The 16,636-nt window shown below is 40.4% G+C and overlaps 1 protein-coding gene across 6 annotated transcripts in view; it reads right to left on the reverse strand.

The window, feature by feature from the left end:
- Positions 1 to 6,211, reverse strand: part of ESR2 (estrogen receptor 2) — a 40,815-nt gene extending 34,604 nt beyond the window's left edge. Inside the window, exons 1-3 of one of the 6 annotated variants that reach the window (XM_075426864.1) lie at positions 5,979 to 6,211; positions 3,168 to 3,333; positions 2,139 to 2,460 (exon numbers count right to left, since the gene is read on the reverse strand). In XM_075426864.1, the coding sequence (XP_075282979.1) occupies positions 2,139 to 2,460; positions 3,168 to 3,333; positions 5,979 to 5,981 (491 nt within the window). In that variant the 5' untranslated portion in view covers positions 5,982 to 6,211. Of the gene's footprint in view, positions 1 to 2,138; positions 2,612 to 3,167 lie in introns of those variants that run through there. The other 5 variants (XM_075426866.1, XM_075426867.1, XM_075426865.1 and 2 more) reach the window with 5 other exon arrangements.
- Between the last annotated feature and the right edge of the window lie 10,425 nt (positions 6,212 to 16,636).

The following is a 16,636-nucleotide window of genomic DNA, read 5'->3' on the forward strand; positions in this document are numbered from 1 at the left end:
ACCACACTAGTTTAGCTAATATTAACAGAAATTTACACCCAGGGAAAACTCCTCTCATGGTGAGACTCTTGCTTTATTTTAAAAGGTAAAATAAACTATGTAATGGGCCTAAATATGTAGTAATGCTTTCTTATTCATCTTTCAAACAAAATCCCTTTTCTCGAACTATAACTGTGTTTAAAATTACTTACACTTTACAGCATTAGCCTCTCCCTTCCCCCAGAGCTAGTTGTTTAAGTGTCAGTCCCAAGAACTCTTCCTTCAAGGTATAATCTATGAATCTGTAGTGTCACAGTCATTGTTCCCATGGCAATAAATATAATGTTCATGACATTAATTTAACACCTCACCAAAGGATAAAGCAGAAGGAAACATGGGGCTTTTTTTTTTACTTTACAGCCTTATTTCAGGACAGATGTCTACAATAAGGGAATTATAGGTCTTGCTTTTCATATTTCCATGTCAAATTAATTTTTTTTCTCTTTCACAACTACTGTACACAAACTGGGGGTTACAACATATCATACTGAGACAAATGAACCACCGAGAAGGTCCAGCTACCAAGAAACACAGTAGCTACTTGCTGCTGAACAATAAAGATCATCCATAAATTTAGACTCCAGATTTCATTGATTTCTCCTCTTTAAGTTAGGTCATCATGAGCTACAAGAGCAATAGTCTGTATGAATCTATACAAATGGCAGAAGACTCAAACTCCAGCTTGGCAGGTTTGGCTTCCCTTCTGTCTACGTAGAGAGCACACTGCAGAGCATCAGACGGGGTGCCGTTGCTCTTGGGTTATTCCAGCTGCTGTCCTATCATCTGGACAGCTTCAAAGACTAACCTACAGCAGCCCTCCCAGGGCTGTCACCATTCTGAAACATTAACCTAAGTGGGAAGACTTCAGATGTTAGCCCTATTCATGTTAGACCTGCTTGGGGAATTCTTCTGTGTACCAGTGCCACCCAAACAGCATCTCCCAACCCACACACCTACACTTAGAGTAAATTTGCACTCCAGAACTGCCTGCTGCTCTCTGCTGACTCCAAACAGAGATTAGTCAGGTGGCTGGGCTGAAGATCTGTGCAGCCTGCAAGTCTGAAGTAGACATAGATCTCACGCCCTGGCCCTGTGCAGACAACATAAGGGGCACCCATTGCAGAAGGAATGTAGCTAGTCTCAGAAATAGCGCAAATCCTTTATTAACAATTGAACTGAAACTGTTGCCAGGACGCACTATTTTTCATACTGACAATGACTGCTGAAGTTAAATAAGGAGCCCTATGAACAAACATACAGCTGCTAAAAAGGAGCAGCACCTGCAACACCCTGTGCTTTTATCCATCCAACAGCTGCTGTGCCCATGAATGGAGTAATTTCACCAGCTGATGATCTACACACTGCATATGGTTTGTAATATGAGTAAATGTCTAGAACAGGAACATTGTTTTGCAAATACGCTTCTTTACAGCCAAAAATTTATCCTGGGAATCTGCTGTTCACGATGTCTTCATAAAGGCAGTTGAGAACAGCAACAGGAAACAGTGTCAGAGTTTTTCAGTAGCAGCACCCTTTTGAATGTGAGGCATGCACTATGTGATAGTTGATACTAAAACCAAAACCCAAAGGAAACATTTCCCTTTAATTCCAAGTTCATGAAAAGCCTTCACAACTACTAGGTGCAGTTAAAAAAAAAAAATCCAGATAAATTGGAATTCAAAAAACATATGAAAAGGAAAAAAGAATGAACCTTTACTTCTTTCCCTCAAAGTACTTGATCTACCAGAGCAAAATTCACTTTCATTACACAAAGTAGCACCTAGCAGTCTTGAACTTTTGTTTACACACAATAAACATTTCCCACATTGAAGGTATTTGGAGTGCTTTGTGTCAGCATATATTTCTCTGAGGAGGCATTGAAAAAGAAACTTTTTGGGTTTGTGGTTTTTTTAATGTAACTTCTGAAATAAACACAAAACCCAGGACTGATTTGGTGTCTGGTGGAGGTTTTTTGGTTTGGTTTTGTTTTTCAGAGAGACTAACACATAGAAGTCAAAGGTAAAAAGGAAAGACTTAAAAGAAGTAAAGAACCTGGGAATAATTTCCAACAAAGTGTTAAAGACATGAGTAGTACTGACCTGGTCACAGGTAGCACTGGCTCCATCGGCCTTGCTTCGCACCATGGGCTCTTTGGCTGCTCTGCATACAGGAGCGATGACTGACAGTGCAGTGTCAGAGGGGAGAGATGGCCAGGAGCGGACCACAGCACACTGGGGCTTGATGTTTGCCTCACAGACGCATTCTCTGAATCACCAAAATTGCTGGTAACGTTGCAATTCATTGTAGCAGGACTGCAGAATGCCATTGCAGAATATTCGTGTCTGTTTTCCATGTAAGATGAGGGAATATAGACTGGACTGTCTTCTGCTGTCAGTGTGGACTGATTACAGCTGTAGGGAACTGGAGAGACGATACCAGTGGGTGAGTTTTTAATTTCTGTTTTATTGCATCCAATATCCTGAAGTGGCAGCAACTGAGAAAAGTCCTTGTGAGAAGATGCACACAGGGACATTTTGAAGCAAGACTGAAGATTGTTGTTTAAATATTCATCCTAAGATGATAAGGTATAAAAAAAGTTGAATTAAAAACTACAAAATTTCTGTATGAAGTCTTTTCTGGAAAAGAAAAAAGGAATCAGTAAGACAGAAAATATAAAAATATCCTGCTAAAACAGATTACATAATAAATGCACTTAAACAGTCACTGTACAAATTTACTACCCTTAAGAAAAATAAAGCTTTCTAGAACTTCCTTAAAAATAAAGGTTAAGACACATGTTTATACTGCCTTAAAAAATCATAACAAAAAAAAAATCACTTGAAGTCTGAAACAAAGAGGCCAGCGACAACTTGGATCTTAACAAAACTAAGTTGTTGCAGTCAGGGTAAAACTGCTCTGTGTCAGAGGCAAAACAACCCTATGATCTGCAGCTATGCAGTGAGTGCCCTGAGAAATCAATTCTCTTTATAAAACCTCACCACCTCCTGCTCCCACTGTAAATGTATGACTTCAGCCTTCCCTTTATCAACACAAACATGCAACAGCAGATATTTTGAACACGCACACATACACACACACACACACACACACACACGTATCTACTTTACCTTCCAAAACCAGAACTCCACAGCACATCTCTCTCCACAGGGGAGGAAGGCATGTAATGGATGGCAGTAAGCAATGCAACTTCATCACTGAGACATCCCTGGATACGGCACCTCTGAACAGAGCCATTATAAAAGTAGGAGGCACAAAATGCAGATATTCCCAAAGCTGACAAGACAGAAATCGAGCGATCTCACAAGGTCCGGAAGTTTTATCATTTCCTGCCACTCTCCATCCCCATCCCAACTACTCTTCATCCTTCTTCCCATCCGAATCAACTATCAAAACAGAGACCTCAATTTGCTCACACGAAATACTCTTTGTCAGATTTAGGTATATCCAAATTTTGAAAATTACAAAAAAACCCAACCAAACCCATCCTCTTAAGGCATAACCCTTGTCCTGGAAGCATTACTTTTACAGTAGCATTTAAAAATATTTCTTTTTCATTCTTTGCTATGGGTTTCATCTGCAATTCATTCCAGCTTTGAAGACAGACATGCAGCCCTCTTACAGCTTGCAATTCAAAACAATTCTCTTTCCAGAATCCCAAGCTGCAGCCTCCAAAACTGATAATGTAGTGTACTTCTACAGATGGTAATAAGATCTTAACATGGAAAATCATGAGATAATTAAAAAGTCACCCGCAGCTTTGCTATACCAGAAGTGGCCAAAGTATTGATGCTAAATATTCTTACCTTTTTTCACCTCACATGACCATAAAGCAACATGAGGAAGATTCAAACACAGGTTTGCTGAAGTACAAGCAACCTCCCTGTCCCAAAAATTCCCAGCCAGATGGCATTTCTAGTATGCCATCTTGGGGCATTGACACATTTTTCTCATCTAGAGTCAGGACTGAGGGTAGAAGCATAAACAAAAAAATATAAAACAGAGTCTTTTTGAATAAAATGGATAGTTTAGGGTCCGTTCTTCCTTCTCACTTCGCACTCTGTTGATGAAACTGAAGATATCTGTAGAAATAACCAGGAACTCATTTAAATCATTTCAGGCACTTCAGACCCAGCTGCTGTTTTTTCCTTTGTGGGAAACAGGAAGATGAGAGATCTCAGCAGCTGTTTATGTCCAGCAGTTGTTGCACTGGAACTCTGAGGCAGCCAAAGCAGGAGCATCTGACTTCACGCCTCACGCAATCTACATGCTTCATTTACCCAGCCAGATGCTTCACTGTCTCCTCTAAGAGAAACCAAGCAGCATTCAATTTTCACTGCAAAAAGCACTGAAAATCCCAAAGGTTCTTTCAATCCCAGATTATGGGGTGGGTAGCCCAAATAATTTTTAAGCAGCAAATGATGGAACTAAGAAATGATCTTAAGGCTGTTTTCAGTGGTTACTACAAATGGGCCCAGTGAGCTCACTGAATTGAAAATGGATTTAAATCTTCTGTGTAGGTAAAGCTGTATACAATTTGCAATCTCAGAGGCTGCATGTATTCAAAGTGTGCGTGGACACTCTGCAGGAGCATCTGGAATGTCCAGCAAGAGCTGACCGGGCTGTGTCCCTCTGCCCCCATGCAAACGGCGCAGAGCGCAGGGTAACCCCAAACGCTTCCGAGAGAAGGACCTGAGAGGCATTACAAATCATCTCTGTTACAGCCAGCTAGACATTCTGCTGTGACACTTTGACAGTTTCTGCAGCAGGCAACTGGCTGTGGAGTTTCCCTCAGACATTTGGAAAATACATGTGTGTACGCTGTAGAAGCAGAGAGAACACAGACCTGGTACTACACAATTTCATGAACTGAAATCAGCTGAGCTTTAAGCCATGTTTTTCTGGAGACTAAATCCACTAAAGCAGTATGCAGGTTAAATGCCTATTTAGCAGAAGGAGATATTGTCTCCAAAGGGCAACACACAATATTTAGAAACATACGCAGAAGTTACAAGAAGCAAGAGTGAAGTTTGTCTTAGAGGGAGGAGTCCACAGAAGCATGAAAAGTCAGTACAGCCTTCCTCAGAAACAGACAGCTCGTGACTTATTTACAAGAGGAGGGACTCTGGGTTCCAGGAGGTTAAAGAAAACTGTACTCATGGTCTTCAGCAGACTGCAGTATAGTGAAAAAATAACAGCATTGGCTTAAGATTATTAACTTGGGTAACAGAAATAGTTTCACCACAGTAGACTACGGATCTACGTGAGATTACGTTCTTCACATTTCCTTACACCCGGAGAATTTAGAATGGGAAGCCCAGAGCCTCACAAACAAAGTGAAGCTTCTGAAATTATCCGGTATTGCTCAGAAGGTCAAAAAAACTGGCTGCTGGACTGTGACGTTCTATGTCTTATAGAAGGACTGCAGATTGAGGGAACCAGATCTTAAGACCCAAGGCTAGAGAAAACAAACTCCACTGACACCAGTACCTCAGAAGGAAGCACGACCACATTTAAGCCAAAGATGACAGCAAGTAGTGCAAGAGGCTGATAAATTTGTTCCATCCTGGTATAATGTCCTCACATCTTAAGCACCATTCGCTAGACTGGTGAGAAAGGAACTTTCTACATAAAGTGAACTCCTGTCCCAACACTCCCTCCTTCTCTGAAGAAAGATTTTAAAAGAAAAGCAAGATTCAACTATAAAGTACATTATTTAGGTCTAGTCTATTAGCACTGTGCTAGTTCTGTACCAGACACAGAAACAAAACAGGTATCCATTATTTTTGTACTACAGTATTCTGAGAGACTGCAAATGCTTCAGTCCACGGAAGTCATTTTAGCTTAGCAAGATACTCAACAGCTGAAATGCCATTATTAAGTAAATAGCCATTCTCTCCAGTTCCTTGAGTAACACTTACCATTCACAAATCTAAGACACTAAAGGCAGGGTTCACATCTGGCATAAGAGAAAACAGTTCCATTGGCTCCAGTACCCAGAGGATGATACCACTATCCATGAGGATGTAGGAACAAAAATGTGATGTTATCAATGTTCTCCACAAAAGAAAATTAGGTTTCTTGTCTTTAAATAGCTCTACATACTGAACTCGGTGTATCTTGAGAGTCACCATGCAAGACACACCAGATCAGGTGCAGGAACTCGTTTAGATGTCGTAGTCAAACAGATACACAGGTAAATAATTAAGCCATCTGACCTATTTGAACAAACTCAAAAGCCAGCTATTGCACATTACCTATACCAAGTATCTTTTTAAAAAGCCTTGTACGAAATAACTGATCTAATTTTTTTAGTTTTGGAAAGGGGAAAAAATAGGTACAGAGGGCAGGCTGCCGTGTTTTAGAGCCTGCTTGGAAATGTAACACAATATCTTTTCCTAGAAAAATGCAACATTGCAAAAAGCAATGGAGTGATGGATGTTCTCAGGAACCCTTCCATCAACATACACTACAACATGCTTAGAATTTTCTAGGCAAGTCATATATTTTGAGTACACTTTTTTGCAATAGAGAATTAAGATGACCTTTTTCTCTGCTAGGCTTAAATAAAAGTGCAATCATTCTTCCTTTCTTTTTGATAAAGGTGATTCAGCAAGCATGCATTCCACTACCCCACAGCCTAAGCTCCTCAGTCATCTAGCAAAGCATTCTATTAATATTCTGCTAAGTTAAAGTTTACGCAACTCACCGCAACAATAAACTGAATCATTTTCTCAAAAACTGATCATTAAAGGAAAGTCATTCCTGATGCATAAAATGCCACTTGTGTCTCAAGTTTTGTGAAAAACTTATTACTCATTAAACACAGCAGTGCCAGATACTGCCAACGGAAGGTATATGAGTAAACAAGTTTATTATTACCTGAGGAGGGCTAGATGCAACAAACAGGGGACAGATAGGGAAGCAAAACGAAAATAAAGCAATCTGTCTAGACCTCAGATGTTTTACTCATTCCTGCAAAATTAATAGCCTATTCTCAATGAGATTAAGACCTCCTCTGAAGACAATGTTGCACATTAAACGTACACAGGCAGTAATACTTCGAAATGCTTAAGCAGAATGAGCACTCTCTTTGGCCTGTCTTAGCCTTTGTGTTACTGAAGACAATGACAACTTCTAGGTTATTCCAAACATTCATAAATATATTTCAGGGTTCAATGTATATGATGTACAAGGAGGCACGAAGAAAACTGGGTTTATTCCACCAGAGGAACAGAAGACTGCTGGAGGGTCTAACTGAAGTCTTCTACTCCCTGAAGTGAAGCTACAAAGACAAGAAAGCCAAACTCTTTTCAGAAAAAGTGCACAAGTCAGGACAAGAGATTGCAGTAACAAGTCAGTGCAAAGGAAATTCCAGTTGGATATATGAAAAAAATTCTTCACAGTAAGAATTAAGTACAGGAAACCAAAAAGGCTGTGAAATCTCCAACTTTAGAGATATTAAAATACCTTGACTGAAAAGGGCCCTGAGCAACATGACCTCACTTTGAGAAGGATGCTGGATTAGTTGCTCTCTAGATGTCCCTTCCCACCATAATTTTTTTATGACTATGTTCATCCACTACTGGAAGTATTTATGGCAGAGGAAATTCTACTTTACCTGTGCTGGAAAGAGTAAAGCATATCAAAGGATCATTAATTACCTCGGACACTGGCCACCTTGTCAGCTTTGTTCAAGAGGGTAGGATCTGTGGGTCCTGTCCAAAGACAACCAGGATTTAATGTTTCATGGTACATGAAAACAGCTGTCTTGTATATACTGCAACAGGATTAGTTCATGAGAAGGTCTGCATAGAATTGGAAAAGATTTTCAGATCTCAGTTCAAACTAGAGTTAAGATTTACTGCAGTAGTTTTCAGTCTTTCAATCTGTAGACCCTAAAAATGTTATCCATCCTCAGAATGTCAGTCTCACCTCTGTGCCCAGGAAGATCATGGAGAAGATCCTCCTGGAAACTAGGATAAGGCACATGGAAATTAAGGAGGTGATTGGTGACAGCCAACATGGCTTCACTAAGGGCAAATCATGCCTGACATATTTGGTAGCCTTCTACAACAAGGTTACTGCATTGGTGGATAAGGGAAGAGCAACTGATGTCATCTACCTGGACTTGAGCAAAACATTTGACGCTGTACTGCATGACATCCTTGTCTGTAAGTTGGAGAAACATGGATTTGATGGATAGACCACTAGGTGGATAAGGAATTGGCTCAAAGGTGACACTCCAAGGGTTGTGGTCAATCGCTCGATATCCAAGTGGAGACCAGCGATGAGTGGTGTTCCTCAGGGGTCGGTATTGGCACTGCCACTGTTTAACATCTTTGTCAGTGACATGGGCAGTGGGACCGAGTGCATCCTCAGCATGTTTGCAGACAACACCAAGCAGTCGACACGTGGTATGGAAGGGATGCCATCCAGAGGGACCTGGACAGCCTGGAGAGGTGGGCCTGTGTGAACCTCATGAGGTTCAACAAGGCCAAGTGCAAGGTCCTGCACCTGGGTTGGGGCAATCCCAAGTACAGATACAGGCTGGGCAGAGAATGGATTGAGAGCAGCCCTGAGGAGAAGGACTTGCGGGTGCTGGTAGACAAGAAGCTCAACATGACCTGGCAACATGCACTCGCAGCCCAGAAGGCCAACTGTACCCTGGGCTGCATCTCCAGCAGCGTGGGCAGCAGGGCAAGGGAGGGAGGGGATTCTGCCCCTCTGCTCTACTCTGGTGCAACCAGACCAGGAATCCTGCATCCAGCTCTGGAGCCCTCAGCACAGGACACCTGGACCTGTTGGAGCAGGTCCAGAAGAGGCCACAACAATGATCCGAGGGCTGGAGCACCTCTGCTGTGAGGAAAGGCTGAGAGAGTTTGGGCTGTTCAGCCTGGAGAAGAGAAGGCTCTGGGCAGACCTTAGAGCAGCCTTCCAGTACCTGAAGGGGGGCCTACCGGAAAGATAGAGAGGGACTTTTTACAAGGGCATGTAGGGATAAGACAAGAGGTAATGGCTTTAAACTGAAAGAGGATAGAATGAGAGTGGATCTAAGAAAGAAATTCTTCACTCTGATGGTGCTGAGGCCCTGACACAGGTTGCCCAGAGAAGCTGTGGCTGCCCCCTCCCTGGCAGTGCTCAAGGCCAGGCTGGATGGGGCTTTGAGCAACCTGCTCTGGTGGAAGGTGTCCCTGCCCATGGCAGGGGGGTTGGAACCAGATGATCTATAAGGTCCCTTCCAACACAAACTATTCTATGATTCTATGAAATGGATTTAAGCTTTCTGTGATTTGAATTTATTAGGTATGTCTCACAGACTTAGGGATTCAGAGACCAGAAATGGAAAGCCTCAGTCCTATTCAAGAGTACAAATGCAAACCGAGATACTTCAGCTCCTTTACTCTCAGTGTCATTACTTCAAAGTACAATGTGGACACTCAATACATATTCGCTCAAAAAGAATATTTGAGTTTCAGTGTGAAAATTTTAGCATGTACCATTAGAAAAGAAATATATGTTAATACTACTACACAAGTAGCAATTATAAGGATCTGTCTGGGGATTTTGTAATTACACTTCAATCCACAGCAGTATCAGGGCAGAAATCAGTACACAGAGTATTACCCTTGTCCAATAAGAACTTAATTGTTAAAAAAAAAAAAATCTCCCTCTGATGCAAGGAAGGGTGGGGAAGAGCAGTACAGGCTGGCCTACACCTGGGACTCAGATTTTCATGGAGCTGGGATGCGCATCTGTATCAAGCATCTTGGAAGCACACTTGGGTCTCTGCACACACTAATTAATTATTTCTTAATAAGTTAATTCTGAGAAGTTAATTCTTCATTTGATGATCAGAACATAGCTCTGTGCCAACAGCAGGGAACACACCAGTTCCTTGGATCCAGGAAGAATCAATTCCTTCTACCACCTTTTCTCCCTTAATGACAGCACCCTAGAATGAGCGTATAGGAGCCTTCCTCCACCCCACTACTTTCTAGTCATTAGCAAAGCCTGCATTGGGGGACATTTTTAATTTGTGTGACTCTGCTGAGAAACAGACTACCACGCTCAATCATCTGCCATCAAAAAGGGCAAATATATATCGCTCAATAGTCTCATTTTGCCCAGAAGGACTTTCACACAGCTTGGAGAGTTACTGAATAACTGTCTCTTAGTTATTGGCATGGTGTAGACATGAGCTTGCACAGGGGCTCAGATTCTTTGGCTGAAGTCAAGTTCTTTCTGTGTACTCTTACAACAATTCAGCATCTCGTGTATTACAAATAAAAAAAATGGGGACTGAAAATACCACCACATTTATTCTCTGTTCCCACAGCAGTTCCCCCACGCAAGTCTGTGAGGACATACAGCAGGCACACACAGAGCAGTGCCAGCAGCAACACACTCATGCCAGACAGAAATTTGAGAGAAAAGGGAGGGGGGGAAGTCAACATGTGAAGGAAAACAAGTAAATCAGGCAATAGGAATAGAGCAGGAATTGAAACTTCCTGTCCGTCTTGCTTTCTGAGGAAAGCAAAAATAAGAGATTTTCCCTGGCAGCCGCTGTCCATCACTAGGCATAAAAACCTGTGATGAGATTAAAAGCCCGTTGGCCAATAGACAAGAGAATACGGTCATAACTGCCCCTAAAATCTAGACCCCCTGGAGATCTATAGGCAACCAGATTAGTTAGGTGGGTAGACAAACAGGACATATCCCCATATGACATGAACTAATTCATTTGTGCAGCACCTGCTTTACCGTCCAAGGATCTGACCTGCCATAGTTCCAAAGCATGGGCTGGGAGTTTCTGTTTGGCATTTGTGTCAGTGAATGCAGGATCTAATGGCTAAGCAGACATGATGCATCGGCTGTTCCCTTGAGCATGGCGTGCCTCAGGCTCCTCAAATGACCTCTTGCTTTATGAGGCTGAGAAGGAACCATCACAACCATAGCTGTCTTTGGCATAAGAAAACCCTCCTTACAAACATGCTGTCAGGGAACCATTTTTTCAGATCTAGGTGACCTGAAGAGTGGAGAAAAAGCAGCAGACTTTTTCCTGTCAGACGAATGTGCAACATCCCTTATTCCACTCTCTCCTCTCCCAAATAAAACCATCTTATTTAATGTTTTTTTCCATCCAGCCTCTTTACTACGCAAATTATTTATGCTGTAGGATTAATTTACATAGCAAAAGAGTCTCTTTCACTAGTGGTCTTATTAAGCAACTAGCCCAAAACCTCTTCGGTTAACAGCACTTGTCAGCATTATTTTCAATACAGCCTATTGTGTCTGTCCAAGAAAAACATGTCACCTGCAAGATGTCTCTTCCATCACTGCCACTCAGGCAGCCACTAAAGCTGCGAAGTTGAACTGTGCTTTGGGAGACACTGCGAGTCGTGCTTCATTTGTGTGGCTATGACAGCAAGGAGCGTCCAGTTTGCATCTTGCTCTACTCAGTATCCAAACAGCACACTTCATAAATACACGGCTGCCTTACCTTTTACTACACAAAGCAAACTTGTGTCTTTTTAGTCATAGAACTTGAATAAACAACCTTTTCTATAATTGGATAGAAATGAAATCTATGTATGAAATGCAGTATGGTTTTAGCTGCTTTTCTGGTTTTAGCAATAAGTCAGTTTGTTTCCTTACTGGAATTTATGTAAAATACTATTTCACTTGTACTCATTTTGTTATGTATCTTCACACTAATAGAAAATTCAAGACTAAATATTTTTGCCCCTGCAATTTTAACTTCTTTAAAAAAAAGTTTTTGCAGTGTAGTTATTTGATATCTGATTTTGATGACTTAAAAGACTTAACAACTGCCTAACAAATTAGTAATTATGCTGTAACTTTTCCCTCATCATCACTAATTCATTGAAATAACACAGAAATGAAGGTATTGCTTATTCTTGCCTTTCTAGCTATGAAACACTGCTATAATGCTGCATGAAGTCCCAGATCAGATATGTTTAACATCATCCACAGGTAACAAAAGTTTGTGTATACATTTTAGTCCCTTTAATAAAGAAGCTGTTCTAGATTTGTCCCACCATTAGCATGGACATGAAAACCTGCCTTTTACTGTGAGTAAAATCCTGTCTCAACTCACTTGGTCAGGATTTTGTTGTTGATTCACACAGGTGGAGATTTGTCTAATATATTAACTAAGACAAAACCTAGTCTTATTAAAATGATATCTGAGAAATTATTCTGGGATTTCTGTTCTCTGAGCTTCATATTTCCTGTCCCTGGAGGAAGAGACCAGCAAACTCTGCTATGTGAATATTTCTTGCTGCTAGCAAAAGCATGTTGCAGATAACCGAAGCAGAGCACAGTAACACAGTGGATATAAAATCTATCCTGCTGCCTGGATCACCATCCCTTTTCACTGTAAGTTCTTTTCTACTTGTACTTTTAAGTCAATATTCAAGAACCAGAACTAAAACTAAGTGTATTTATACTGATAAGGCATTATAGTGGTTTTAGTCAATACGTTTTAATCTATTCTTTATCAGAATATCATCATAGACACTCACAGTGGCTGACTTACTGAAGGCAAATCTGCAACTCCAACATTTTAAAAACATCTCTAAAACTATGGGTATTTTCTTCCTGTGATACTTTAAATTTTTCAGGTTATCAACAAACAAGTACACTATGAGATAAAATAATTTTTGTGATTCCACTTTCTTCAGCAATACTTGAAGATCCGTTAATTGACTCTCACAATTTACAGCACTTAAGGGGTCACCTGTAAAGAAGTCTCAGATTTAGTCCATCCCTTCAGGTCTAAGATTTTTATTGTTATTTCTCCTTTGAAAGTCTGAAGAAGCTGAACTGTTCACTCACACACACACAGAGTTACCATTCTGAGAATGGAGACAGTACAGCTGTCTTCCTCGAACACTGTCTTACGGTCACTATGTCTGCAAAATGTAAGTTACTACTTATTTTAAAAGATATAGGAAAGTTGAGAAAGGACAGCTAAAATAAGATAGCAGCATAGGGGTGATTCTATGTCTAAACTTTGTACCCAAATATAAAAAGGAATTTTGATAAATTTCTGAAATAGCAAATAAAAGTTCTAAAGCTTTAAATTAGAATTACAAAATGTATTTTTACTTCAGTAAAGGCACCATACTTCAGTCTTAGATTTCTCCCCCGCTTGGAAGGACAACAGATGAGCAAGGAATTTCAAGGATACTGATGATGAAACAGATTGCTGGTAGTACTCAGCACATCAGAATCAAATGTTAAATGATTTCTGAACATAAATTGGTTTCTCATGTAATTCATAACTATATCAAAACTTTCTCTGCACAGAAATGGTAATTGTGCATCATTCTCCATACGACAAGGCTGAACCTTTTCCCAAAAGGAAATAGCACATTTACCAGCCATTCCAAGGTCTAAATTGCAGAATGTGCTGTTTATCCCATCATCTCTCCAAACTGAAATTTATTTTCTCTAATAAATTAAATCTCGCTCATAAAACCTCCCAAGATAAAAAGACCAGATCATTCTTGTCATTGCTAGCCAAAAGTATTTGCTAGCATTCAGGCAGATGTTCCGAAGCGTTTGATAAAGATTTACACATGTGCTGTCCAATCTTCAGTTATTGTTAAATACACATTTTAGCATTTCCAAAAACAAACTTAAGAAACAGGCTTGTATCTTCTTGTGCAATTCAGAAGATTCCTTTCAAAACCAAAGTTCTCATTAAAAGAATGTAAACCTGTATCACCAACTTTAATACAAGACAACTACTTAGGTAGACACAGCAAGTGTAAGAATAAAACCTGAGGCATTTATCAGTACGAGACCCAGAATCTGAAAAGCCTGATCCAAAGTCCAGTCACATAAATGAGGAAACTTCCAATAACTCCAATTTGCTTTTGATCAGGTCCTAAAAAATACTGTGATGCTAAGAAGTGGCTTTTACCTCTTATTAGCATATTCATTTGTGCAGTTTTCCAAAAACTTAAAAAAGACCAACCAATGTACATTTAAAAATACTCCTTCTGCTTTTAGTGCAGCAATCCTATTCTAATTAGATTCTTAAGCCAAAGTCCTAAAATATAGCAAACTTCCACAATTTTATCTGAAGCCTCAAAGATTTTTTAAAACACAAACCTGTTGAAAGATCATTTAATCTGCATAAACTGTTAGACTTTAAGAACAAATGTGCACTGGAACCAAAACAAAAACTCTCAATAATTTAACTCTCTCATTTCACATACAGAGGTTATTGTTCATAAATCCAGAGGCTATCAATTGCACAGCTTTGGCAACATTTAAAATAATAAGCATTTCATTCAATATAGCACGTACCTGATTGACACTGAATAGGGTTTCTGCTCTTTATAAATGTTCTGACAGCATTACATGTCAGCAAGGCTTTCACATAGCAGTTCTGGATCTGTTTTCCTTCTTTCCTTTATCTCTGATTCTAAAGCAGCTGTGCCCACCACCACTTAGTCATCAGATGTCAAATATGAATCTTTTCAAAGCAATGTGATGCCCGCTCATCACTGCAAGATTGCACAGATACTATCAGTGTTTCCTTTCCCTGTGAAGGCAAGACCTAAACAGAAGTTCCTCCTCCTCCTTTCTGACATAACAAGCTTCTGAATTTGTCGTTCACTGCAGTTAAAGCTCTTGCACGACTGAATCATTTTATAAGCCAAGCATTCTCATATTTAGCACAGAAATATGAACAATTAACTAACCAGCAATTCTGGGAGCAAATACTGAGATTTTAAAAAGCTAAATCAAACTTTTTATATTTTTGTCACAGGAACACTGGAAACATAATTAACATTTGCTCTGAACTAGCAATGTACTCAGACATTTCGGGCACCATAATTAATAAACTACTTTGGCAATGTTGTTAAACACCAGATGCATAAACACAGACGAGGTGGGATTTTTTTTTCTAATGCAACTACATTCTTTTTCAAACAAAGCAAATTAACTAGAACCCATTTAAGGTAATATATTTATTTTAGTGAGTTAACATTTATTTAAAAAAAATGTAAGACATGAAGCAAGGTCCAATTCTTAATTATATATAGGGCTTGCTTTCAAAATGCTTGATTATTTGCACAATATTAACATAATTTACTCTAGGGAAGATGACATGGTTGTAAATTTACTTGGATAAAGCCTCATGTTTTTCATTCTTACATTTTAGAACCCAAAATATCTCCAAGTCTACACAACCTTCTGAAGTCTCTTGTCTGAACTAGCAGATTTGACTGTTGTCAACCCATGCAGCTGAAATAGCCCTGCCCCCTTTGCTATCAACAGCTTCTCTGCAAGCACAGCCAGGACTAAGCCAAGGTAGTATTACTATCCACTCAGTCACCCGTTCCCATAATTACTTTATGCTAATACAATTTTTCTCATCATCAGATTTGCCTTTCTACCTTGTTTCTACGTTCTTTTCCTTGAGCCTCCCCATCTCCTCTCATTGCTTCTTTGTAGGTTCAAACTCAGCTGCTTTTAATCTGAAATTCTTTTGTTTTAACAGATAAAGCCTTTTGCAAGCTACAGGGGATTTCAATCCCTACTGCCAGCAATTTTTGATGATCGGTTCTTATATGGAGTTCGACCTGTGTCTATCCAATCCCATTTGTTCCTGTGGTAACCCTTAAACACCGTTTAAAGGTAAGGTCATGTTCTCTACCATCCTCAATAATAATGGGATAGGAAGGTAAAGACTTACTGCTAAATGCTACGAAGTGCACCTTAGTTGTTCACATATGTAAAGGTGGCTTTCCCCTCACTCTTGACATAGCCCGTAAACATCTGTACCAGCCCCTGGTCCTGCAAGTCCCTTTGCTCTAAATACCTGACTCTTCCAAAAGCTCCCCTCTATTTTTGCCACTGTCCTCCTGCCCCTTTCACAAGACAGCAACAGCAACTCTACCCCTAAAGGGCCCCTTATTTTCCACAAGGATGGCAAAAGCTTTCAAAACCAGGAAGGACAGAGGGGACGCTACCCAGTGCCATCAGTAGAAGTTAGACTTGTGAGGACATCAGTGGGGTCAAGAGATCCTTACGGCTGTCTTCTCCCCATGAAATAAGGGGAAGTCAACTAGTAAAACAGACACCTGCCTTTTTTTGGGTAAATCTACCAGAAACTACAGCAGTCCTTGTCATCACTCACATTACAGCACACCAGGTTTCTGCCAAAGAAAGCAGGGAGTAGGGAGGTGAATGTGCCCCTATACTCAGCACTGGTGAGGCCGCATCTTGAGTACTGCATTCAGCGTTGAACCCCTCACTACAAGAAAGACACTGAGGTGCTGGAATGTGTCCACAGAAGGGCAATGAGGCTGGTGAGGGGTCTAGAGAACAAGTCTTATGAGGATCGGCTGAAGGAACTGGGATTGTTTAGTCTAGAGAAGAGGAGGCTGAGGGGGGAATCTCACCACTCTCTATCTGAAAGGAGGTTGTAGTGAGGCAGGTGTTGGTCTCTTCTCCCAACTAACTAGCGATAAGACAAGAGGCAATGGCCTCAAGTTGCATCAGGGGAAGTTTAGACTAGGTATTAGGAAACATT

Source organism: Opisthocomus hoazin, chromosome 7 (assembly GCF_030867145.1).
Source record: "Opisthocomus hoazin isolate bOpiHoa1 chromosome 7, bOpiHoa1.hap1, whole genome shotgun sequence".
Classification (NCBI taxonomy): Eukaryota; Metazoa; Chordata; class Aves; order Opisthocomiformes; family Opisthocomidae; genus Opisthocomus; species Opisthocomus hoazin.